This window comes from Acinonyx jubatus, chromosome B2 (genome assembly GCF_027475565.1).
Source record: "Acinonyx jubatus isolate Ajub_Pintada_27869175 chromosome B2, VMU_Ajub_asm_v1.0, whole genome shotgun sequence".
Taxonomy (NCBI): Eukaryota; Metazoa; Chordata; class Mammalia; order Carnivora; family Felidae; genus Acinonyx; species Acinonyx jubatus.
Genome location: NC_069385.1, coordinates 41017886 through 41044192, shown reverse-complemented (window position 1 = coordinate 41044192; position 26307 = coordinate 41017886). Strand labels below are relative to the sequence as shown.

The window sequence follows — 26307 nt, the reverse complement described above, 5'->3', positions numbered from 1 at the left end:
CAAGCCCAAAGGCAATTTGACCAACAGGCCCTGGAGAAATGTTTGTGAAATCCCAAGGTCTTAAAGTTGCAAACTTGACTAAAAGTGGTCTTGTGAAATCCACACTTGCACCCTTGATGATGAGTAAGGAGCAGTTTCCATCCTGTCATATGTGTTCTCTCACCCAGATACACACCCTCACAACAAATGACTCCTCCATCTGGACCATGAGGACCTATAAATTCATGTCCAAGGTTAAGATGAAAACCCAGAGATGTTGAGGCACTATAGCTTTGCACTAGAGAAAGGAGGTATAAAGGAAAACACAGCAGAGGGAGTAGAAGGGAGAATGATGTTCCTATCCATTGTCTTTTAAGGAATTCAAGCATTTTTTAGGTTTCAAAAGGTGCTGGGGGTAGTTTATGCTTACTTACTGAAGGACTGTTTCACAATCAATTCACTTCCAGTAAAGCTTATTGGAAATTGGGGGAGAAGAGCTAAAATGGCTATTTTTACACTTTAAAAAATCATTTTCCTAGTATTCAAAATGTTTGGGTTAGAAACACACAAGTTATTTTGTTGTCCTTAAAGTTATTCTCCCTCATCTGTCATTTTTCCCCCTGCCCATTTTCCTCCATACTTTTGAAGTTGTGGACTGAGAAATTCCAAACACCATTCTGTCCACCATTGGAAAACATTTTGGTTCTAGAAAGGCTTTTCAATTATCCTAAAACTGAGGCAGGACTTAACCACTCTGGCAGTACATGAAACAAAATGGAGGCACCTTGATTACTATTTCAAAGCCTCTTTCATGTGGCACTTTCCCATTAAATTACACAGGATACAATATAAGGTTTCCTCTGATGGGAAACAAATACATTTTATGACCTCTTTTATGAAGTTAGTCATCCTGCAGGATATTTTTTTCTCCCAAGGAATTCCACATCTTTATCTTAAAGAGACCAGCACCCTCATAAATAGTTAGAGAAGAAACACAGAACCCGAAACAATTTGGGGATCTAGGCCCCATTGTCAGACTAAGTATCTTTAAAAATTCTTTAGGAGAGTAAAAGCAACTGGCTCTACTTAATGCTTGTTATGTGTCTCTGGACTGCACAAATCACAGTTCTGAGACGTTCTAACTCAGGTGTAAACAAACAAACAAACCCCCTAAACAAACTAAAAACTAAGACCCTGTGTCTTTTTTAAAAAATTTTTTAAATGTTTTTTTATTTTTGAGAGAGAGGGAGAGAGGGGCAGAGTGTGAGCAGGGGAGGGGCAGAGAGAGAGGGAGCCACAGAATCCACAACAGGCTCCAGGCTCTGAGCTGTCAGCACAGAGCCCTCTGCCAGTTGAAACCCACCAACCCTGAGATCATGACCTGAGTGGAAGTCAGACACTCAACCGACTGAGCCACCCAAAAGCCCCTAAAATCCTGTGTCTTTGAGCAGTGGTTCTCAAACATCACCATCACTTTAGCATCACCTGGAGGGCTATTAAAAACACAAATTACTGGACCATTTTTACGCTCCTTCCTGAGTTTTTGATATAATTGGTCTGGGATAGGACCTAAAAATTTTCATTTCTTACTAAAATTCCCAGGTAGTGCTGATGCTTCTAGTCCAGGGACCGCCCTTTGAGATAGCTGTGCTATCCAAAACTTCTGCTGCCCTCCTCCAAATTCTCATACTTCAAGGTTCTCTGCATGTCTTCTGCAGCGGAGCCCCATCTGTTTAAGGCCAGGCAGCATTTAGGGAAGATGATCTGCTTGAAGTTTGCCCAAGCACATTCCTTCCCTGGCCAGTCATTGACGGAAGGCATAAGAGGGCAGATCATCGCTAGACAGTCACTGAAGGTCAAACGAACTGACCTTTTGCGGAATCTACCCTCGCACGTGACTGCAGGGCGTCTACACCCTCACCCTTCTTCTGCCTTCTCTCCACCCCCAAGCCAGACAGCCTCCGTCTCCCAGGCCCGTGGCTTTGACCCGTGATGGCTCTGCTGGGCGCGCTTGTCTGCTGCCTGTTGCTCGCCTGGCGTGGCAGTCCCGGGTTCGGGCTGCCCCTGGCGCCCGAGAGTTCAGCTCCGGCTGTGGGTGAGTCCGCGACCCCTTCCCTCCCGGGAGCTGCCCGAGAACAACGGGCCAAAGCGCCAGCGCGAAGTCTGGAAAAGTGCGTGGGGGCAGCAGTGCGCCGCGGCCGAGGCTCCAGGGAGTGGAGGGGAGGGGAGCCAGACGCGCCGGGCGCGGGGAGGGCGAGGGCGACTGCGGGAGGAGAGCGCCAGGCGACCAGCGGGAGGTCCAGGTGGCTGGAGAAAGTACCCTTGGCCAGTGGGGGCGCTGCAAGGAGCTGCGGGAGACTAGGTTCCACTGCGCGTTTGTTCCGGGGGCGGGAGGAAGGAAATGTGCACGTCTCAAGCAGAACCGAAGCTAGAAGTTGGATGTCCCTCGTTCCCACGGGCCCTAATCTGCCCAGAGCACGGGGAGTACGGAGCTTCCTCTTCCCCATAGGGGTGTACATTTCAGTGGGACTTCTAGTATCTTCTGTCCTGCCCGCCGGGTTTGTTGGCCTTTTCTTCTTACTCCTCCTGCCAGAGTCTCGGTGCTACTCACCTCTTAGTCTACGTTAGAACTCGTGGGGCCTTTATTTCACTTTACCTGGATGTTACCGGACTCTCTGTGGGCGGGATCAATTTTAATCATACTTGACAAGTTTAATGCAATCCCTTTTGTGGTCCGCCTGGGACCAGCAGCATCAGCGTCACCCAAACTTCTTAGAAATGCAGGTTTTCAGCCCACTCCAGACCTATGGAATATGAAACTCAGAATTGGGACCCAACAACCTGTTAAACAAATTTTAGACTTTAGGGTGCCTTTTGAGCCTTCCCTTTCAAAGGTAAAGGTAACCCCACCTGCCTGACACCCTTTGAAAAGAATTGTTCTGTTCTTTAGAGGGGGGAAGTTTTGATAGGTGGAATTCTGTTCTGTGTTTGGGGACTTAGCTGCCTCTGAAACTTAGCACAGTGCTTGGTGCTGTTCTCTGACGCTCTTGCTTTCTCACAAGGCTCTGGAAATGCTCTGAAAAAAATACCTCCTCTTTGCGTGAGAGCCAAGTTCTTGTGACTCAGCTGTCAGGTTAAAAGCAAGGACTGTGAATCTGGTTTCTTAACTGTCAGTCGTAACGAGAAATTATCCCCAAATACTTATGTGTGTTGGTTTCTGCTTTTATTGAAGCTTGTGTTGTTTTTCTTTAGTTAGGTGACTGTTCAGGATTTTGAAATAAAATGTCCCAGGTTGCTACCCATTGGGAATACCCATTGGCAAATTTACTGTTTGGTTTTAAGGACGTGATTGCTTAAGTCCTCAGCAACAACTTTGTGGTGTCTAGGGCAGCTCCACTTACACCTCCCCGTTTTCATATGGAAACTAGAAGGCTGAGTCACTTAGGGAGGAGGAAGGGATGGGGTTCAGAGACTTGCTGAAGTGTTGACTCAGCAGTTTCACATTGGCTATATTATTTTACATGTTTTCTACTTGATGTGACACTCTCTCTCTTCACCTGACCCCATCCGGAAATGCTTCCTTTATAACACTCACCATGACTGTTCTGTGCTTAATTGGTGTGTGTGTGTGTGTGTGTGTGTGTGTGTGTGTGTGTGTGTAAATTCCCAGTCTCAACTTTCTGTTCTGTCAAGTCTCAGTGGTCAGAGGACAACAACCCAGGAGACTTCACCTGGGTGTGTTTGTCCACATCTCTGATTAGAGTTAGTAGGTCAAGGCCTGCTGAGGTATTTGGTAGGAACTGACATTATAAACAAAAAACCAAAAATACCTATTTTAAACAATTCAGATGTGTCTAAACATCTGAATTATTGTTTACTAGGTTTTTTTTAGGATAAATTACAATTTTTTTTAGCTAAACCATAAGTTTTTTTGGTATATAATGTTGAGCATTTATCTAGGTATATTAACAACACACACATGTATACACACATACATTTGTGGAAATCTTCTTAAAGGTTATCTGCAGAACAAGAAAGAAATCATTGTGTGGTGAAATGAACTTTGGACCACAAATCAAAGAATCTGTAGTGGAGTAGGGCTTGGCCAAAGGCCAGGTCTGTGGCCTTAGACACACACACACACACACACACACACACACACACAGCACTTTATATATAATTTCATTAGAAGTGGAAGGTGAGGCCTCCAGAGGTTCATTATTCATAAATCCCAGGTTAAGAACCTGTCAGAACTCCTCTTGGCTTCTATTTAAAGACTTTCTTCAGTGCATCTAAATAATTACCTCCTCACTTATCTGTCTGGTGGTGCAGTGTAGTGGAAAGGGTGCTAGACTGGGAGTCTGGAGGGACTGGTTCTAGTTCAGCTCTCATTAATGAGTCACCATGTGATCTTGAGGAAATCCTGAAATCTGCCTGTGCCTCATTAAGGAATGTTTACTGAGGGCCTACTATAGGTCATGTTCTAGATGCTGAGGACATACAAATCTAGGTACTGGAGATGTATTCTTAATGTGTTTCCAGTTTTGGTTTATAAAATTTTAGTATACTTATTATCTCATGTCCCTTAATTGTCACAGTATCTCATGTAGGTGTTATGTATTTTACGTGAGGCGAGTGACACGGAAGGACAGTTGAATGTGAGCACACATAGAGGCAAGTGATACAGTGGTTAAGAACAGCATGGAATCCGGAATCAGACTTCCTGAATCTCTATCTTGACTCTGTTGTGTATGACACATGTGACTTGGACTTAATCTCTGTGTCCTTATCTTTAAAATGAAAATAATGATGAGTTAATACATGTAAAACATAAAAAAGGTACTAAACTTACAGTAAGTACCTGATAAATTTTAAGTATTACTTGGAAATGAAGAAGTTCCATCTCAAATTCAAGCTTAGGGTTACAAAATAAAAACAGTATAACTTTTTTTTTTTAATGTTTATTTTTGTGAGAGAGAGAGCGTGAGCAGGGGAGGGACAGAGAGAGAGAGAGAGAGAGAGGGAGACACAGAATCTGAAGCAGCCTTCAGGCTCTGAGCCCAACGTGGGGCTTGAACTCACGAACCATGAGATCATGACCTGAGCTGAAGTCAGACACTTAACTGACTGAGCCACCCAGGTGCCCCATCAAAATATTAACAGTATAACTAACACTGAGGTTACTAGATGCCAGGTATGTTCTAAGAGCTTTACTTCTACCAAGTCACTTAACCCTCATACAGAAGGCAGTAATATTCTTCCCATTTTGCAGATAAAACAAGCCAGGATCACACAGCTAGATTAGTAAATAGAGCTTGGATTTGAAGTCAGGTAGTCTGACTCTGGAGTTCCCCATCTTAACCATAACACTATACTGTTCTGTGTATAGCTTATTATACCTTAATATTCTACAAATCATTAAAAACATGTTTAAATAAAATTGAGATGCACTATATATTTATACCTCAAGGAAGGACAGCCTCCAGGATGATTCTGAGCTATTTGTCAACCTCACTTTGTGTGTTGGATACAGTAAGTCTGGGCTAGAAATGGAAGCTGGAGTATTTTCTGCATTAAAGAAGAAAATAAATTACTCTTGGCATGTATTTTCAAATGGGCATAGGATACAAAGTAATTGATCATAAAGACTGTTTTATGTCTACTTTCTTCTGGATCTTTTGTCTACCATGTCTTAGCTGTGAACTTAAATATGTTATAAAATCATAATAATGTTGTGGAGAAAAAACAACCCAAATACAACTTAACGTTTCCACCCTAACAAATTAACAGTTTTCAGTTTCTTACTTTCTTATCCCAGCTTTGGGTCCTATTCAGGTGTTTGCTCATATACATACTTAGCTTTTATCATCTTTGTATAGATAGATAAAAGTTTGCATTCTACTTGTTTGCTCCATGTTTCTGGTGTAGTATGTGCTGCTATGTCATTTCTGATATAAATTAGTCATAATCAGAGTAAACTCCAAATTCAAAGTGTGAAAAAGCCTCAGTACTAAAATAATTTATTAATTGCATATGAGAAGGCAGCAAAATCATAGAAGATATATGTAACTTATGTATACGCAAGCTGGAGGGCCTTTCGAAGTGGGGCTCAGATTGTGACTGTGCTGTTTATTAGCTGTGTATACCTGAGCAGATTTCCTAATGGACCCAGCTTTCATTTCTCCTCTCTAAAATGAGAACAGTGATTCCTACTTCAAGAGAGTGGTTTCGAGAATAAAATGGCATAGTATATTTAGTTTCTTTATTATAATGCCTGGCACAAATGCTTAATAAAGAGAGACACTACTCTGAATATTAGTACTACTATTTCCTTCAATTAAAGAATCTTTCCCATGGTATCAAATGGGTTCCAGGTTTCTCACTGAAAACCGAATGGAAGCATCCTCTTTAACAAATGCTTTCCTTAACATTATTAACATTTGATACAAGTGTATGCTAGAAGATGTTCCTATATTTAGTAGCTTTTAAGAGCCTCTGGAAATTCCTACTTTTGGTTTAAAGCTAGTATTAAACATTTATACTCTTTTTCCATTAATGTTGAGAGGCCAGGTTTTACAAGAACTTAGGAGTGAGATTTAGTTTCTGATTTTGCAATCTATCCACTCTGTAACCCAAACAGACCACATCATGTTTCTATGTCAGTTTTTCCACAAGAAGCACATAAATAAATTCTAAAACCATAAATTCTGCAAGGAAGAAAACATACTATTAATACACAATATTATTATTGACCCATCTGAAGTATTTCATTATGCAATTTACGTTTGTTACATAGTCTTTTTTATGTAGGCACGCCGTCAGTGAGCTCATCGGTTCTGACCCATGTAAATAGTAAATTTTAGTAAATTCTTCCCACTATCTTTGAGACCCTCATCTACTGACAGGAAAGTATTGTATTTACTTTCAGGGCAAATGAACATTTAAATTACTAGGGTTTTACTCCATCACAGGGAGGAGTAACTGTCTCCAGTCTTACTGTAAATATGTGTATGGGAATACCTAAAGGGAAGTAGATTTAACACCATTTCTTTTCTAATCAACAGGACAGTTTTGGCATGTGACTGATTTACACTTAGACCCTACTTACCACATCACAGATGACCACACCAAAGTGTGTGCTTCATCTAAAGGCGCAAATGCCTCCAATCCTGGTCCTTTTGGAGATGTTCTGTGTGATTCTCCATATTACCTTATTTTGTCAGCATTTGATTTCATTAAAAATTCAGGACAAGAAGCATCTTTCATGATATGGACAGGGTAAGTGAGTATATAAATACTGTTAGTTGCTCAATATTTATCTACAGTGACCTAAGCTTCATTAGAATGCTGAATTCCTATGAATATTAATTAATTAGGTTTTGTTTTGTTTTTGTTTCTGTTTTTTTCTTTTTTGAGAGAGAGAGGGCACAAGTGGGCAAAGGGCAGAGATAGAGAATAGCAATTTTGTAAACATTATCTTCTGGTGGCATAATTAATTAATTCTATCTGTCATGACAGAGTGATAAGGTTTGTATTCCCTATGCGTGCAGTAATGACCGGTGCTATTTAACTAATGTTTAAATTATACCTCATTTAACATTTGCATTTGATATTATTATCCCCATTTTACAGATGAAGAAATGAAGGCTGGGCATCTAAGTAACTTGTTCAAGTGTACACAGCTAGTAAATGGCAAAGCTGGAATTTGAATCCAGGCATTTTAGCTCTGGAATCTGTGCTTTTAATTGCTCAACTATTTGCCTCTCACAAATCTTCAGTCAAGCAGTGTCATAGGCTGAGATTTCCTGCTTATCTGTTGTATTACACAGTTTTTAAAATGGGATACTCTGTGGGAGAAAGATAAAGGAAGAGTAGTTTATCAGCTCTTTTAATAATCATCTGTTGTTTTATCATGGAAGTGTGCAATGATAATACAACCAGGCATCATGCATGTCTAGTGACTTTTTATAGAAGTTGATTTTGCTATGATTCTGTCTCCTTTGCAGAGATAGCCCACCTCACGTTCCTGTGCATGAACTCTCAACAGACTCAGTCATAAATGTGATTGCTAATATGACAACCACCATCCAGAGTGTCTTTCCAAATCTCCAGGTTTTCCCTGCACTGGGTAATCATGACTATTGGCCACAGGTAAATTTGATGTAAACTCCAAAAGTGTTTCAAGGAATTTTCCCATTAGTACTGTCAAAATTCTGACAATAACTAGCTGATGATAAGACGTGGGAGTGGGGCTCATGGAGGTAGAGTGCACTGTTAATAACCACTGAAGAAGGTAAGACAAGTGCTTTGGGGACTTTAAAGTGATTCTCCCTAATCCATAAAAAGATATGTCCATAGTGAGTTTTGGAAGCAAATTGCCTAGTTTGTGGATTACTGATTCTTGTTTTCCCTCATAATCTTCCTCAGTTTCTACTTTCTTTTGAATAACAGTGTTGTTCATTCACATTTTATGATAAAGGTTGGCAAGGAAGGTTGATATTGACAAATGTTTACATTTTTCAGAACTTCTCTTAGGCAGACAAAGCTCTCCACACTCTGATCATAGCAAACTGTCATAAGAACCAAAGAGGGAAGTTCCTGTTTGGGTCCAGTTTATCTGATTAAGATAAAACTCAAGACCGAGATTGTGTTTAGAATATATGATGACCGATAAGCCCAGGCCTTAACCTATCAGTGTGGCGGTTTGTTAAATAGCCTGTGCATAACGGTCGGATACTAGCCCTGGCTGGAGGGTCCTGTTATAGTAGGTGTAGAATCTTAGATTTGGACAGATTCAAGATATCTCAGAGTTTTAGTGTTTTAGTCCAGGACTTGACACACTACGACCTGTGGTCCAAATTTGGCCTACCACTTGCTTTTGTTAATAAAGTTTTATTAGAACAGAGCCATGGCTATTCTTTCTGTATTGCCTGTGGCTGATTTCTGATTTTGCACTAGAACAGCAGAGTAGAATTGTGGCAAGAGAGACCATATGGCCCATAAGCTTAAAATATTTATTATTTGGCCCTATATAGGAAAAGTTTGGTGACCCTTAGTCTAGATCAACTCTTCATTTTATGGATGAGAAAACTGAGTCTCCAAAATGTCAAGTTGCTTGTTCAAGTGCTCACAATCGCGTAGTGATAGAGCCCACATCCTGGATGTTTTGTGTTCAATTAGACTAACATTCTTTCATACATCCCTTGTTCTTGCCAGATTAACTTACTCAGTATTCCTGAACACAATATTTACTTTCATGCCTCTCTGTCTAGATTTATCTTCTTGCTTAGAATATCTTTTCCATCTCAGGCCACAAGAATGCTTAATGAGCATTTTGATCACCTAAATACAGGGATTTTGAGACATTGTGCTCTAGGATGAACTTGTTTCAAGTAACTTTTTGGCACTGGCCTCTGGGCTTGAGATGAACAATGTGTTAGTCTTTGTGAGTCATCCTCTAAACCAGTGGTCAACTTTGTTACTATTGAGATGTGAGACCACACAGGGAAGATGCTTGGGGATGAACAATCTCTAGAAACCAGGAGCTACCCACATTGTTTTTTATATGCTTTAGGTGACAGACAGATTGACATAGTGGAGAACATGTGGGGTTTAGAGTCGTATTTACTAGAATGTAAAGCTTCATCCTGCCCTGCTCCTGATAGCTTGGCCAACTTGGATAATTCGCTTAATGTCCTTGACCCATAAGTCACTCATTTGTAAATAGGAGCAATAACACCCACCCTCAGAAGTTTCTGTGAGAATTAGTGATATTACATGAATAGGGCGTAGCTTTCTACCTGGTACATATTATGCCCTCAATAAGTGGAGTGGTAGTTATTGGAGCAGTAAGCAGCAACATGTGGGATACGTTTTCCCTAACTCCTTTGGGGATTTGTTTTATTTTACTTTTATTTCTGTCTTTGTGAAGTCAAATCTTATAGTGATTCACAGATAATAGATAATATACAAATTCTAAAATATATCCTATCGTATGTATAGCTTGGGTAAATTGGGCAGCCCGTATACCTTAAAGAGTTAATTTTTTTGTCTTTCTAGCTTGTGACTTTATATCTGAAAATCTTCTTTCTATTATTCTGCTTCCACCCTTCCACGCCAGTTTCAGGAATGTCAATGTAACATGAAAGCCCCACAACAAACTCTCCTACAGACTGTTAGCCGAGATGGAATTCTGGTGAATGTTAGTAACAAAACTGTTAGTAACAAATCAAGCAGATACTTTAATAAGTATTATTTCTCCATTAAAATCTCATAAACATACACATAAACATAGCTACCTAAACATGCATATGTAGATGCATGTCCCCACCCATTACATCAGAAGTAGATATTAGTGTGGGCAGCCTAGGGACTCCTTCCAGTTGCCGCCCAAGGAGGCAGTCTGGGCCAGGGTCCTCATTTACTCCTACACTGGCAAGACTGGCGCCACCAAACTTATGGGTGGGTCACTTCCCATTATACCTCATTTCTTGGCACTGCGCATGTCACAGCCAAAGAGGATTGAGATGATGGCATGGTACAATTAATAATTGGACATAGGAGTGACACTGGAAAGACCTGGAATTTAGACCAACCCTGGAACTGACCAGCTGTCCCTGGATGAATCATCTAACTTCTCTGATGCTCACATTTCTCATAACTAAAATTGAGAGGAAACTCTACAGTAATTTTATATAATTTTAAGATTTCATATGACCATTCCAGTATTTTGGCATCTATCCCAATACCTTGGGATACACATGGCTAACACTTTCAGATTTTTGATGATGATCATGTGACCAAGTTTTAATCAGAATCTGGGTTGGCCTATAAGTCATAATTTTTAGTATTCAGTATACTTTTCAGACAGAGGAGTCTGATATCTAACACAAATTAAAAATATACTAATAGTTCTAGTTAGAACAAGTCATTTAGTTATTACTTTCCCTGAATGTATTTCTGTTTTCATCGTGTATTAGGCATATGTATTAGGAACTAATGTGACTTGGGTGTCATCTTGGAAAATAAATAAGCATTTTAACTAGTGCTGATGGGAAAATTACTTTAAGAAATAGATCTATGTCACTAATATACAGAGGAAAAGGAGGAGTGTGAAGGAAATGGCTTCTGTTTATTAATATAATTTTTAAAACAAGAAAATAGGAATAATTATTTAATTTCAGAAGTGATTTTTGGATTTTTATTCAGTATGCACTTTCTTTTTTTAAATTTATTTTAAATTTAAAATTATTATTATTTTATTTTTATTATTAGAGATATCGAGAGAGAGAAAGAGAGAGAGAGGCAGAGAGAGGGAGAGAAAATCCCAAGCAGGCTCCATGCTGGGCATGGAGCCCGACACGGGACTCAGTCTCACAACCATGAGATCATGACCTGAATCAAAGTCAGGGCTTGTTCACGCAACTGACTGAGACACCCAGGTGTCCCTCAGTATATACTTTCTTAAAGTTTGGGGTATTTTTTTCTTCCTTAAAGATCCTTAAAAAAATTTTTTTAAGTTTATTTATTTTTGACAGAGACAGATTGTGAGCATGAGCGGGGGGAGGGGCACAGAGAGAGGGAGACAGAATGCGAAGCAGGCTTCAGGCTCTCGGCTGTCAGCACAGAGCCGGACACCGGGTTCGAACTCACGAACCGTGAGATCATGACCTGAGCTGAAGTTGGACGTTTAACCGACTGAGCCACCCAGGTGCCCCGCAGAGCTAAGATCCTTTATTATAATGTGATAAAATAGGAGGATAAAAATACTTTATGATGATAAAAATGTTTTATGTATACATTGCTTACAAAAAACCAAAACATGTTCATATAAAGAGACTTCTCCAAATCAAAAGCATGTGGTTGTCAGTCTTCATTCAGAAAGTTCAAAAGCTTTATACTGGTGTGAACATTTCAGAAGACTTTGTTTAATTCTAAAATCATGAAATTTTCTCCATTCTCTCAGTGTGCTGTTCCAGGCCCTGTGTGTTCAGGCTCACACCTGCCTCTGTTTCTCTTTAATGAGCACACTCCCATGTCCGTCCTATATCCTGGCCACGTGGCACAAGTGCTTTTTTCTGTGTATAGCACTGTGAGTGTTGGTGTCTGGACCATTGTCTTTACTTTGATGCCCTTTCTTGCCAACATGATGAAATCATTATTCAAGGGCAGGTTGATGTGCTTTCTTCACTTTCCCTCCCTGACTCTCTGGGCCGGACTCGATTGTTCATGCTTCTACCCTGCTAGAACCTCTGTGATGGCACCTGGCACATTGTCTGACAGGTGATTGATTATATTTTTTTTGTCTCTTTAACGAAGTTATACATTCCTTGAAGATGAAGCCTATCTAGTACTCATCCTTGCCTCTCCAGATGTCTCATATAGTAGTAAATGCTCAAGTAATGTTTAAATTAGTTAATCTATGTATCTTTAAAGTTTCAATGGTGGATTGTATTGTTTGTGGCCAGGATCAACTGCCCGTAGTCACCAGCAAGGTGTACAATGCAGTAGCAAATCTCTGGGAGCCCTGGTTGGACGAAGAAGCTATTCATACTTTAAGGAAAGGTAAGTGAAAGATTTATTCATCCTTATTTTGTCTCTATTGTTATTCATGTTGTTCAGACTAAGATCTTTAATGTTTGCTTGGGTGTGTTCATTCTGGATGTGCCCGTTTCTTTGGAGGCTGTAAGTCATGTTTGAAAGCTGTGGAGAGGCATGGATGGTGAGTGGGCCCAGGGCAAAGAGAGCAGGTCCAAGATCAGGTGCTAGCTCCAAAAGTACCACTGCAGCAGAACCTTGGGTGTTACCACCACCGGCTCACAGGTGTGAGGGCGATTTTGCCTTTAAGTCTCATTCCTACTAAGACTGTAGCAGGTCTGGTTTATCTGACATCTCTCCCATAGTAGTCTTTGGCACGGTCCACATGTGTTCCTACTTTTGCATTTTGTACTTCACTATATCTCTCATCTTAACTCCCCAAACAGGCAAAAGTAGGAGTTGATGCATTAATGTTTCTTTTCTAAAATTTGACACCTCATGACCTAGTGCCAATATCATTTTCATCTGAATATCGGATACAACTGTTGGTAGGTCAGTATGTGGAAGTCCCACCACTGGATCTGGCACACAGTAGGTTTTCAGTAAGTGATTCTTATTTAATGACAACCTATGTATGCACAAACTAAATAATGAGAAATAAGTATCACCTCCCTGACTGGCTTGTAAACCATAATTAAGAGTTTGCTTTCATAGTCACTGTGAATCTGTGTACGTGTTTTTCTAGAGTGTGTCTTAAATTTGTTTTTGTAGGTGGCTTTTATTCACAGAAAGTTTCACCTAATCTGAACCTTAGGATCATCAGTCTAAACACAAACTTGTACTACGGCCCAAATATCATGACTCTGAATAAGACTGACCCAGCAAGTCAGTTTGAATGGCTAGAAAAGACACTGAACACCTCTCAGCAAAATAAGGAGAAGGTAGATCCCAGAGACTAAAATCATCTGGGGATAAACAGGGGCTAAATTTGTGTATTTATTAACTCAAGTGGGGTCAGCTATTAATAAAGATATTAAAATTTGAAGGTGTTTTCGCATGAAACACCTTACGGTTTAATTAAATCTGCTGTGTTTGTTTTATTTTGCTTTGCTTTTAATGCTTTGATGACTGATTGACATCTGTTGATTAAAAAAAAATTGTGACCAAGATCACAGTTACTATATATCATCAACAGTGTAATTTAAGTGAGTCAAATGCAAGTAGAATGATACTAATAGTTTTATAATTTCATCGTTTTTTTTTTTTGGTAATAGGAGAGATGGTATATTTGCTTTCTAAATTTTAATTAATATACAGTACTTTTAATCTTGGATATCTAAATGTCATTTGGTTATGATACACGTGCAAAAAGATACTCATTAGTCCTCATTATGTTTCTTTCTCCAGGTGTACATCATAGCACATATCCCAGTAGGATATGTGCCCCATTCAAGGAACATCACATCAATGAGAGAATTGTATAATGAGAAATTGATAGATATTTTTAGAAGATACAGCAATGTCATTGCAGGACAATTTTATGGACACACTCACAGAGATAGTATTATGGTGCTTTCTGATAAAAAAGGTAATATGCTGTTCTGTGTGCATTTTCCCAATCCAAGATGCTAGAGCAAAGCAGTGAATATCCAGTAATTTTTACTGAACCAGTAAATTACAAGTTTCATTAAATCAACCTGCCAGCACCAGATTTTTCTGAATATCTTGTGTGTTTGTAAGGCAAGTGTCGAATTCCTATTTAGGCCTGCAGTTGGGTGTCTCCCTATTTGCTCCATGGGGCCACCAGCATTTGATAGCTATCAACAAAAAAGGCTCGGAAACCCTTAGCTCACTCAACTTTTCTTTTAGATTCTCAAGTTTAGAGAAATACCGCTGTTCATTATTTACTTCCTAGACTCAAGTGTCTTTTTATATGACTTGTTTTACTTCTCAGAATTTGAAGAGAAAAGCAGAATTCACCACTGGTTTAAAATAGATCAAACACTTAATTTTAAGGGATAATCAACATTGTCATCTACTCAGAATTAAAAGATAAGAATAGGAGAATCTCAGCATCAAACAAAACAATGATTACCTATTTTTAAAGATGACCTCTTCACGAGGACAGGAAACTGGGAGTTAACCAAATAAGGGTTCTTATTTTAGAATAGTCAGCCAGGAAAAAAAAAAATCAGTATGTATTTTTTTCAGCAATTGGGGAAAATTTTCAAAATGCTTTACCTCTTTCACCTACAAAAAGTAGGCTTGGTAAAAAATGACCATTTTTCAGCATCTGATAGCTTTTTTACTCAGAAATTCAGTCCTGTAATAGATATGTATAAAAGCATGGTGACCCCAATCAGGTTCTTATTATGTAATTATTGGCATATTGTTTTAGGTAGATGTACAGAACAAACTAGTTTTGTATTTGTGTGTATGTGTGTGTATATACCTGTGATAACTTAGATTTTGTTATTATGAAAATTTTCAAATACACCTAAAAGAGAATAATTAAACAATGCCCCCCCCACCCACATACCATCACTTATATTTAACATCTATCAGGATTTTGCCACATTTGCTTTACCTATTCACTTCTTTATTCTTTTTTCTTTTTCTCAAGTATTTGAAAGTAAATCTCAAACATTAGATCCATTTTAGCCTACATGCTACTGTATACATTGCTAAAATATATGGCTAATTCACATAATCTAATTGTCATTTGGTCAGTTGTCATTAACTACATGGCTAATTATATAATTTACATACTAATACGGTTCACTTACCTACCTAACAAGAGCAACAGTAATTTTTCAGTATCATCTAATACCAATCCATAATAAAAATTCCTCTGTTTTCTCAAAAGTGTCCCTTTATAGTTGTTTCAAGTCAGGATTCATCAAGGATCATACATCATTTGGCTGTTATGTCTGTTAATCTCTTAATCTCGAATTTGTTTATATTTTTAATAAAGATAAACTCAATTAAAAAATATGTTTATGTACATATGTTTTGTCCAGGAAGACCAGTAAATTCTTTGTTTGTGGCTCCTGCTGTTACCCCAGTGAAGAGTGTTGCAGAAAAACTGACCAACAATCCTGGCGTCAGACTATTTCAATATGATCCTCATGATTATAAACTATTGGTAAGTTGGCACAATTGTGGAATTGCCCCCACATTTATGCATGTCTTTATAGTTTTCAATAGTTTAGTTGAATGTTTTCAGCTTAACTATGTACGTTGTTTCTATGTTGAAATCTCATGATGTCTGTCTTCTTTTTATATTTGGCTGGTCAGCACTTTCTCAGTATGGGCATTATGAGATCAGCCTTTGGGAGGTTGTTTCTGTCCTTCTAAGGACTTGACATTTGTTCAGTACATTGGGCAGGGCCTGATTTGGGGACTTGTACACATACTGAAACTTTTCATTAAGCCATATTTATTAATTACTCTTCTCTAGAACATAGCTGTGAAGGTGACTGTAGATTCTGAAACCATACTCCCCCAAGCATTCTTTTATCAAATTTCCTTGTGTATTCCCAGTCTATTCCTCTGTAAAATGAGGATTAAACTAAGTATTACTGACTTCACAGAATTGCTGTGAGGATTACATGAACAAATATGTGTAAAGCACTTAGAAAAATATTTGGCTTATAGTAAGAACTCAATACATGTTGGCAGCATTTTTTTTTTTGTAAAGAAAAATGAGTTGGACATTTATCTTTGAGACAAAAGTTCTCTGGAGCTCGTACACGACTAGGTTTTAGACCAATTTAACATTGAAAGGCTGGGCTTTTTGCTTATGAGTACTGCCCCTTTTAATTAATATCATTTGAAAAGAGTTTTCAATTAAAGTCTCTATTGATGTAAATGCATTTTTTTTTCCTAAATAAACTTAGTAAGAGGTAGCTCACTTGTCCCTTAGAGCATGTTTTTTTTTTAATTTTTTTTAACGTTTATTTATTTTTGAGACAGAGAGAGACAGAGCATGAACGGGGGAGGGTCAGAGAGAGGGAGACACAGAATCTGAAACAGGCTCCAGGTTCTGAGCTGTCAGCACAGAGCCCGATGCGGGGCTCGAACTCATGGACCACGAGATCATGACCTGAGCTGAAGTAGGCCGCTTAACCGACTGAGCCACCCAGGCGCCCCCACTTAGAGCATGTTTTTATGAAGAAAATAAGGCAAGGGAAATCAGATTTAATTTGTAAACATTAGATTAAATGAGGAAATAAAACAACTGACTGAATTCTTTTTACAACTATTAGTTGCCTGTTTTTGGATCTGAGCATCATACACACACACACACACACACACACACACACACACACATATATATATATATTATATATGTATACATGTACATATACGTGTGTATGTGTATATGTATGTATGTGTGTATGTATATACACATACTGACATGGAAAGATGCCCTGATATAGCACTAATTATTTTTAAAAGTGCAAAACAGTGCATACGTAGTATAGCTTAATTTTTTGAAAAAGCCAAGAGATAGTAAATAGGGTATACATATTCTAAATAATTATATTTGTTTTGTACATAATGTCTAGAACAACTTATGTCTTGACATACACTGGAGTGATGATAAATGTTTAACAAGTTGTTCACTGGGGGGAAAAAAAGCAACACTTTAATTATAGTGTCGAGATTCCTAAAAATTTGATAATTGGCTCTGTGAGCTGGTACCAGCCACCTCCAGCACACCACTGATTTATATGTAACTATTAGCAGTGGTTACTTCTGAGGTGTGTGAATCCAAAGCTTTGTATTTTGTACATCTCTCTGTGTAGTTTAGAATATGTTCCTTCATTGTTTTTAAAATGAAAAAGAGTAATACAGATTTGTCTATGGAATTCCTTAAAAAAAAAAAGCAAACCAAAACAGTTCTCACTTTTTTCTAAATGACTACAACTTTAAATTAAGAATGTCACATAAATCCTAATAAGGACGCTTCTTCCTGTGCAGTACTTTCTATGGCAGAGAATGAACCAGGGTTTGTGACTGTTTTTGCTGTAGGATATGTTGCAGTATTATTTGAACCTGACAGATGCAAATCTAAAGGGAGAATCCGATTGGAAGCTGGAATATATGCTGACTCAGACCTATGACATTGAAGATTTGCAGCCAAAAAGTTTGTATGCATTAGCTAAGCAATTTGCAGTCCTGGACAGTGAGCAGTTTATAAAATACTACAATTACTTCTTTGTGAGTTATGACAGCAGTGCAATTTGCAATGGGGAATGTAAGTCCTATCACGTTTGTGCCATTATGAGTCTTGATCATATTTCCTATGAAGATTGCCTCAAACAATATTATATAAAGCACTATCCCTAGTACTTAACTGTTTGTGTTCATAGAAAATGTAACATTGTTCTGTTTCTGAGATCGGTTTGTGGGAACTGTTACATAAATCTTGTGGGTTACTGAGTGGGCCAGCAGAATTCTTATCTTTGCTTTCTTTTTTATAATCCTCAAATGTGGATATTTGTAACATTCTACATTTTTATTATATTGAATATATAACTGCCCATTACAGGAATAATGTCTGGATGTCAGTATCCTGTCTTCCAGTTTATAGAATTATATCTAATTTTTACCCTTGTTGCAACTGTCATTTATATAAATAAAGCAAATGACTTCTCACGCATGATGAATTATTTTTAATAGGATGATTTTCTGTCTTTTAATTCACTTTTGTTAAAAACTCATGTGTAAACTGAGGCTGAAAGTGTTTAAATCTCATGTATAAACTGAGGCCCACACTGTTTCTGTGCACTATCTACTGTTGGGAAAACACCAAGGACTGGTTGAGACCAACTTGGGGCTTATGAAACATCCTAGGACATGAGTTGCCTATAATGGAGCAAATCTGTCTTTGTTCTATGAGTGAAGGAGAGGCCTCTTGAGTACTGCTAACTTTTAAGGAACAGAGTGTCACAAGTTGTGCTTATTGTAACTGCAGTACTAGCATAAGGCCTGGATCCTCCCCTGGTGATGGGCACTTAGTAAATAATTGTTGAAGTGAATTGAAAGGTATGAATATTTCTCAAAGAAATGCGCTAGGATGCAGCAGTGGCATTTTCTTTGCCACGATATTCTGAGGGAAGATAAAAAAGGAGCTTTTATTTTTGGGATTGTGTGTAGAGTTCTCCCATGGTTGCCTGTCTCTCAACAGCTTCTCTCAAGCTGTTGTTTGCTTCCAGGCTAAGTGGGAGAATTCAAGTAGAAGAGAAGAGGAGGAGGCCTAGGATTTAGGAAACCTCAATACTTTGGCTTGCTGAAGAAGATATGCAATCACCAACCTTAGGTCAATCAAAAAGGAGAGTGAAACTCATTATCCTGTGACTGGTTGGACTTCACTTAAAAAAGAAAAAGAAGGGTGCCTGGGTGATTTATTCGGTTAAGTGTCTGACTCTTGATTTCGGCTCAGGTCATGATCTCACGGTGGTGAGATCGAGCCCTGCCTTGGGCCTGTGCTAACGTGCAGAGCCTACTTGGGATTCTCCTCTCTCTCTCTCTCTCCCTCTCTCTCTCTGCTCCTCCTCCATTTGTGTGCACTCTCTCTCCTTCTCAAAATAAATAAATAAATAAATAAATAAATAAATATTGACTTACACGTGTAAGATTTCATCATAATGAAACTAAGTTATTCTGATTTTCAAAGGCCTGAGAACACAAACATTACAAAATAAAAATATAACATCTAAGAAACTATCGATATTCATTAGGTAAACATTTCCTTAATTTTTAAGTTAAAAAAATAAATTGGTAGGGTGCCTGGGTGGCCCAGTCAGTTGAGTGTCTGACTTTGGCTCAAGTCATGATATTGCAGTTTATGGGTTTGAGCCCCACATTGGGCTCTGTGCTGACAGCTCAGAGCCTGGGGCCTGCTTCAGATTCTGTGTCTCCCTCTCTCTCTGCCCCTCCCCTGCTTGCATGCTCTCTCTCTCTCTTTCTCTCTCTCTCAAAAATAAATAAGCATTTAAAAAAATTTAAAAGATAAGTTAGTTTGTTTTTTAGAAGTGAGAATGTGGAAATAAAGCAAAGCTTCATTGTTATAATCACATTATTTATTTATTTATTTATTTTTAAACATTTGTTTATTTTTGAGAGAGAGAGAGACAGAGCATGAACGGGGGAGGGGCAGAGAGGGAGGGAGACACAGAATCGGAAACAGGCTCCAGGCTCTGAGCCATCAGCCCAGAGCCCGAGGGGGGGCTCGAACTCATGGACCACGTGATCATGACCTGAGCCGAAGTCGGACGCTTAACCGACTGAGCCACCCAGGCACCCTTATAATCACATTATTTAGAAATCACCCTCCCCTCAGTTATATTTAATTTGGTATTGTCAAATGGGTACATTCTATATTTTTATATTCATATACTTATGGACAGAAGTTTTAAGAGAACAGGTTTGTGCCATATGAGAAAAAAAAAAAAAAACTTTAAGTGGCGAAAACCAAAGATGGTGTGCGCTGACTCAGTGAGTCCCAGCTCTGCAAGAGGACAAGCCTGGACTTGCAGGATTACAGGACAGAAAATTCCATGCACCTGCTGGGATTTGGGGCAGTGAACATTAGGACTCTTTCTACATTATTCTACAGCCTACACTTTTTAAGGATACTTTTTTGTGTTCAGGTTACTTTTACCTTAAAATAGAAATAAATGATCTGACGTTTCAAGTAATATTTAGGGATATTATCAGTAATTAAATGAATTTTACCATTCTAAAATCAGAGCATCTTACCACTATTTGTTGTGGGTTATTTCCAATTACTATTACTGAATCCCAAATTCAGCTGCCCATTGCTTGAAAGGTCAATACTCAAGAGACACATGTTGATTGGAAAGGAATATGAGCTTTATTCAGAAGGCTGGCCACCTGGAGAGAAGGCAGACACTTATCCAAAAGCCAACTCTGAGGTTTCTCCCTAGCCAAGAGGGTTTTAAAAGGGCAAGGGGTGGTTAAACAGTAAGGGGTGCAGTGGCATATAACATTTCCTGATTCTGTGTAGATTTGATGGTGCCTGTTTACAGCTTTCACTGCCTGAGGGTTGTGCAAGAGGTCTAATTCCTGTTCTGTGATGGGCGTGGGCTTTCTCTTCTCCTTCTAAAAAGGAATGTAAGATTTATAGATTCACAAGGAGGGTTATTAAATCAATCATATCAACTTAAGAACACCATTAAACATCATCATGCTAGTTATGAAGATCAAGGTGGCCTCGATTACCCCACTGTCAATTTTACCATTCCTTATCTATGGGATTAAGGACCAGGGTCCATCATCTGTAGCTTCTTCATGCTGATATAGGGCGTAGTTGGGACCATGGAATGGAATATGTTAATGTGGGTTTGAAGCATCTCTTTATACACAACTGATGTGACTTGCTTGCATGGTTTTGTTACACACATTGTAATAAGCTTAATTCCTATACATAGTGCTAATAGCATGAATGTGAGTCCTAATTTTAGGATGGCTTTTAATACAGACCTAAGTCCTGACGGTAACCAGGAGAAGACATTTGTGAACCAATTCCATCCTCTCTGGAACAGGGGTGTGTGGCAATCTAGGGTCTGCTGCAACCAAGTGGCTTGTCTGATTTTATCAATACCGGTTTCTGAGGAAGTATTGATACATGTGCAGCAAGACGACTCAGCAATAACAGAAATTCCCCTTTGCTCAGCTAGGGTATAGTCTAGGGCCATATGGTTATCCAGGACAACTTTAGCAAAGGAATCTAATGACTTTTCCAAGTTAGCCCGAGATTTGGTGGTTTCATTAACTAGGATGGTTAGAGTTTGGGACAGTTGTAAAGCACATGTTGATAGGCAGCAGCCCCCCGTGATGGCAACAACTTATAAACAAAGAAATATTCATCCCCATCAGGGATATTGCTGGGGAAGTCACGAGTCAGTCTAGTAAATAATTTCAGGGAGCTAACCTAATGTTTAGCTTCATTAGCAGGGTCAAGGGAGAAGGGGATCCCTAGGGTGGCCAGAAGGGGTAGAAGAATTTGTAATACAGTCTGTGGGCCAGGGGATTCCATCTAAGCTGCAAATAAAGACAAACCCAGCCTGAGCACTTAAGATGAAAAGTGGAGTCCTCCTCAGGTCTTAGTGAGAATCAGCTCACCAACAGGGCAACCCATTCCATCCAATCTTGGCTCGCCTGAACCTGGCTCTGGATGTCGTCCATAGCCAGGAAGGAAAAAAGACTGCTGTTTACACATAGAGAGCTGGTCCCTGTTGGGAAATGGTTTCATGTGATGTCTAATGGGGGGAATACATGCTTATTTTCTGTCCTTTGAAAATAACCTCTTTTAGTACAGTAATTGCAGGGCTTATGAGACATGCGGGTGCCTCATGATCATTCTGAGGGAATCTAGCTATTTTCATCCTATACATTTTTAAAGAGTCTTTTTGAAAAATTAAGTAAGCTCTGCACCCAACGTGGGGCTTGAACTCATGACCCTGACTGAGGTCAAGAGTCGCATGCACCACTGACTGAGCTAGCCAAGCATCCCCTAACCCTATACATTTTTATTTGGGCCTTAGTGATTGGAAGCCAATTGCCTAGGGGATTTCTGAGGTGTTATGAATGGGATGGACCAAGGAGTCTCTACGGTCCAGCATAGATTGGGCTTTTGGATGACATATCCAACAATCAGTAGCACATGTAGCTGTAACCAAGGTCTGAATTACCTATACTAGTCTTTCCAATCCAGGGAGAGAGAAGACATGGTCAATATGGATCACAGAGTGGACATAGTTGTCATAGATTTCCTTTCCTAAAAGGGTATTTTAAATCCTGAATACGATGGCTTTCTCAGCAGGGGGTTTCAGTGGCTTCTTTGTTGTCAGTAGGTGGGGCCCTCTTCACTCTGGTGTGGTGCATGCATGGTGTTACCCCTGCAAGTTTTAGAGAAGTAGGAGTGGTTAATAAGATTTCATAAGGCTTCACCCATTTCTCAGCCAACTGCTAATTGGGTCCTTAACTTTCTAGGTCTTTAATGGTACTCTTTCCCCAGGCCAGACAGGTTACAGTGGCTCATCTCATGACCTAAAGAGGACAAGAGAGGATAAACCTGTGCAAAACAATCAGTATTTGACTCAATTGTTGTACATATTGTTTACTACCATTTTCATTTTCTTAGTCTAAAGGTGATGTCCCTAGAGCCAAGGTCTGAAAGGGTCTCCCATATATAATCTCAAAAAGGCTTAATTTTAGCCTGTTTCTGGGGGCACCCCTACCACAGAGCAGGGCAAAAGTAGAAACTTATCCTAGCTCAGGTTGGTTTCTTGACAGATTTTGGCCATAGTCTTTTTCACTACATGAAGCATATGATGTCCATATATGATCTATAAAGCAGCACTTACCTTCTGCACCACATTGGATACAAAGGCAGATCCATTATCATTCTCAATTGTGTAGGGTAAACCAAACCTGGGAACAATTTCCTTTAGCAAGAGTCTCACAATGTTGGAAGATTTTTCTGTTTGGGGAGGGAAAGCTTCAACCCATCCCAGAAAGATGTCTATAAACACTAGTAAATGTTTAAAATTCCTAGTAGTCCTAGGCATTTGGGTAAAGTGTATTTGCCAGTCCTCAAAAGGAAATTCCCCTTTGTATTGTATCCCTTGGCTTGGTGGGTGCCTCTTGTGTTTTGGATTATTCTTTGCACATATAGGGCAACTCTGGGTGATTGTATAGGCCATTTTCTATAGATACAGCCCCTTTTTTGCTGTGCTTGACCTGAGACCCCAACCACAGAGACTGTCTTCTGGGCATTCCGTGTCAATTAAATTTTAAAGATACTGTACGCATCCCCTGTATCTACTAGAAAGCCCGTCAGTTGGTTTCTCACTGTCAGTTGCACCTGGGGCTCCTGTGGGGAAATGATCAACGGGATGGTAGGGAGCTCCAGGGCTTCTTCATTCATTCCTGTTGCTCTTTCTTCCTTTTGGAGCTTTCTCTTTATATCAGGGGTGCTCTGTGCAATAAATGTCATGTTTACTATGTAGATATTTGCTGGGGCCTCTGGGTTGATACCTGTATATTTCCAATAGGCTTGACAATTTCTTTCTAAACAGGCTGCTGCATTTTCAGTTATTTCTTTCACTTCATGAATCTTGCTCGAACTATGCTGCTTGGGAACCCCTTTACTTAAATGTGCCAAGATGCACTACTGATAATGCTCAAGTTGTGATAAATCTCCTCAATTTGGGTCCCAAATGGGCTCAACCAATGGGACAGCAGTTCTTGGGACTGGGGCCTGGGCTGGGTCCTCATGATAGACGTGCTGGACTTTCTCATCTGCTTTGGCCAATACTAGATATCTTTCACTTGTGGTTAACATCATATTCATTATAGCTTTTATATCTGCCCAACTCAGCTGATGGGTTGCAAAAATGCTCAAAAAGAGTTCCACCATCTTTCGAAGGTCATCTCTATAAGAGCAATTGGCATTTTTTCAATTCATTAAGTCTGAAGTTTGAAAAGGAGTGTATGTCCAATAATACTTGAGAGGCTATCCTTGAACATTAATGCTCCTTAATAGTATTGTCTTAAAGGATATTGCCCAGGACCCAAGGGAATTGTCACTGTCCAAACTGGGTGCCCTGTCTGAAAAGGAAAGACTTTAAGATCTGTTAAGAATCTTGTTCCAGGATTTCCTTGCCCGCATCCTATAGGAAGGTGGGATCGAAGCCCTAAACAGAAGAGGAGAAGGTGGAGGTAAGAACTCTGGCTGAGGGCACAGTAAGAGCCAGATTTGTCATATATTCTTCATTCTGTCTTTGTTTTTCACTTACATCAAGACACACAGTTGGTCTCTCTCTTTGTCCCTGTGCCAATAAGTTACTGTTTTCCTGAGCAGCATCTTTACGATGTAAAGACATGAAGGCCTGAACATAGGGTATCTCATCATTTTTTCCTGCCCTTTGACAAAAACTCTAATTGCAAAATGGTGTAATATTTAGAGACCCTCTCATCTGATTCTAGATGGTACATCAGCCAGGCAGGATTATTATAGAAAATCATCTTTTTTCTTAGTCATGGATTCCTAGCTATCCTCTTTCCATTTATTAATATCCAACCCAACAGCATAGTTGGCAAGATAGAGATAGAATCTCCCATTTCACAAAAGATGATAAACACAAACACACACACACATACCAAAGACAGATCTGCCCCAAATCCTGAAGGAATTAACTGTTATTCAAGCTAGTCAAGTTCTTAGTTTCTCTCAAATGTTGTGCCTCTGCCAGAAAAGAAGAGCACAAACAATAGAAACAAAGGCACCTGGCACTTCACAAAAAAGAAACTATGTCTGTGTGCACTTCTGACAAACCTACCAGGTCCAGAAACTCCTTACTTTGCTCCATACGTTCTTTTCCTTTCCATTCAAGTTAAAAGCAAAACTGGAAGTTAGTGTTGGTTGGGAGTCACCAGAGAATTTCCCCTAAACAAAAGAAGCCTTGGCATCTGCAGGGACAGGTCTCTCAGGTTCCCTCCCTGAGCCTACCTAGCCCTGAGCTGCTAACCTCCTGCGCTCCTCCAAATTATTAGCCTTGGAGATGAATGAGGAAGCTCTGGTGCACTGCCACTGCCTACTGCTTCTTCTTGGGTTTCCCCGGGGGAACTGACCACAGGGGCACTGGTTCCTGGCTGGCTTGCCAACATTTGTTACTGAATCCATAGTTCTGCGACTTGTCCCTCGAAAGGTCAATACTCAAGAGACGAGTGTTGACTGGAAAAGATTATGAGCTTTATTCAGGAGACTGGCCCCCTGGGGGTTGGCTTTTGGACAAGAGTCTTTTCCCTAGGTGGTCTGTCTCTTGAATAAAGTTCATATTCCTTTCCAGTCAACACTTGTCTCTTGAGTATTGACATTCAGAGCAATGGGTAGCCAAAGTTGGGATTCAAGAGCATGTTCAAATAAATAGCAAATATATATGATAAATATATAATGCCCATGATAATGTCTTGATTTGTCTGTTTATTGATAGTGCTTTGACAAATTCATAAACTATATCCTGTTTAGATTTTTAAAGTTGCTACGTTGAAACCAGTTTTGTTGATAGGAAGGAGGAGTATGAAAGTGAGGAAAATGGCAGAGAGTTTTTTTTTTTAATTTACTTTTAACATTTATTTATTTTTTGAGAGAAGGGACAGAGCGTGAGTGGGGGAGGGGCAGAGAGAGAGGGGGTCACTGATTCCGAAGCAGTCTCCAGACTCTGAGCTGTCAACACAGAGTCTGACGTGGGCTTGAACTCACAAACCTTGAGATCATGACCTCAGCTGAAGTCAGATGCTTGACCCACTGAGCCACCCAGGTACCCTGAGAGTGGTTAATAAAAACCACGGATTTAGGTGGGTAGAGAGATTTTCTTTTACGTTTATTTATTTTGAGAGAGACAGAGACAGCCCAAGTGGGGGAGGAGCAGAGAGCGAGGGAGAGAGAAAGAATCCCAAGCAGGCTCTGGACTGCAAACGCAGAGCCCAGTGCACAGAGCCCCATGCGGGGCTCTAACTCACAAAACTATGAGATCATCACCTGAGCCAAAACCAAGAATCAGCCGCTTAACTTACTGAGCCACTTAGGCACCCCAAGGTGGATAGAGAGACATAAGGGAAAAATGTATCTGCTTAAATATACAATACTAGAAAGACCTATTTGAACGAATTCTTCCCATTTATAATAGTAATACCCTCACATATTATGAATGGGTTAGCTAAACTTAACAAGCATCCCCCATCTTGTATGAA

At 39.6% G+C, this 26307-nt stretch overlaps 1 protein-coding gene across 2 annotated transcripts; it reads left to right on the top strand.

Annotated features, from left to right (window-relative positions):
- The first annotated feature begins 1822 nt into the window (after nt 1-1822).
- Nucleotides 1823-18184, top strand: SMPDL3A (sphingomyelin phosphodiesterase acid like 3A). 2 transcript variants are annotated; one of them, XM_015068276.3, is made up of 8 exons: nt 1823-2074; nt 7044-7257; nt 7986-8130; nt 12447-12543; nt 13288-13457; nt 13924-14104; nt 15537-15661; nt 17554-18184. In XM_015068276.3, exons 1-8 carry the CDS (start codon nt 1972-1974, stop codon nt 17869-17871), a joined length of 1353 nt encoding a protein of 450 aa, XP_014923762.1. In that variant the 5' UTR covers nt 1823-1971; the 3' UTR covers nt 17872-18184. The 2 variants fall into 2 exon arrangements, with proteins under 2 accessions (XP_014923762.1, XP_026912784.1); XM_027056983.2 differs by lacking the exon at nt 7044-7257 and having other exon boundaries at nt 1926-2074.
- Nucleotides 18185-26307: the final 8123 nt, after the last annotated feature.

Excerpts from the sequence above, each read along its gene's own strand:
- SMPDL3A (XM_015068276.3), top strand. The coding sequence starts at position 1,972 with ATGGCTCTGCTGGGCGCGCTTGTCTGCTGCCTGTTGCTCGCCTGGCGT. Across the intron at positions 2,075-7,043 it reads GAGTTCAGCTCCGGCTGTGG|GACAGTTTTGGCATGTGACT; the intron begins GTGAGTCCGCGA and ends TCTAATCAACAG. Across the intron at positions 14,105-15,536 it reads GGTGCTTTCTGATAAAAAAG|GAAGACCAGTAAATTCTTTG; the intron begins GTAATATGCTGT and ends TGTTTTGTCCAG.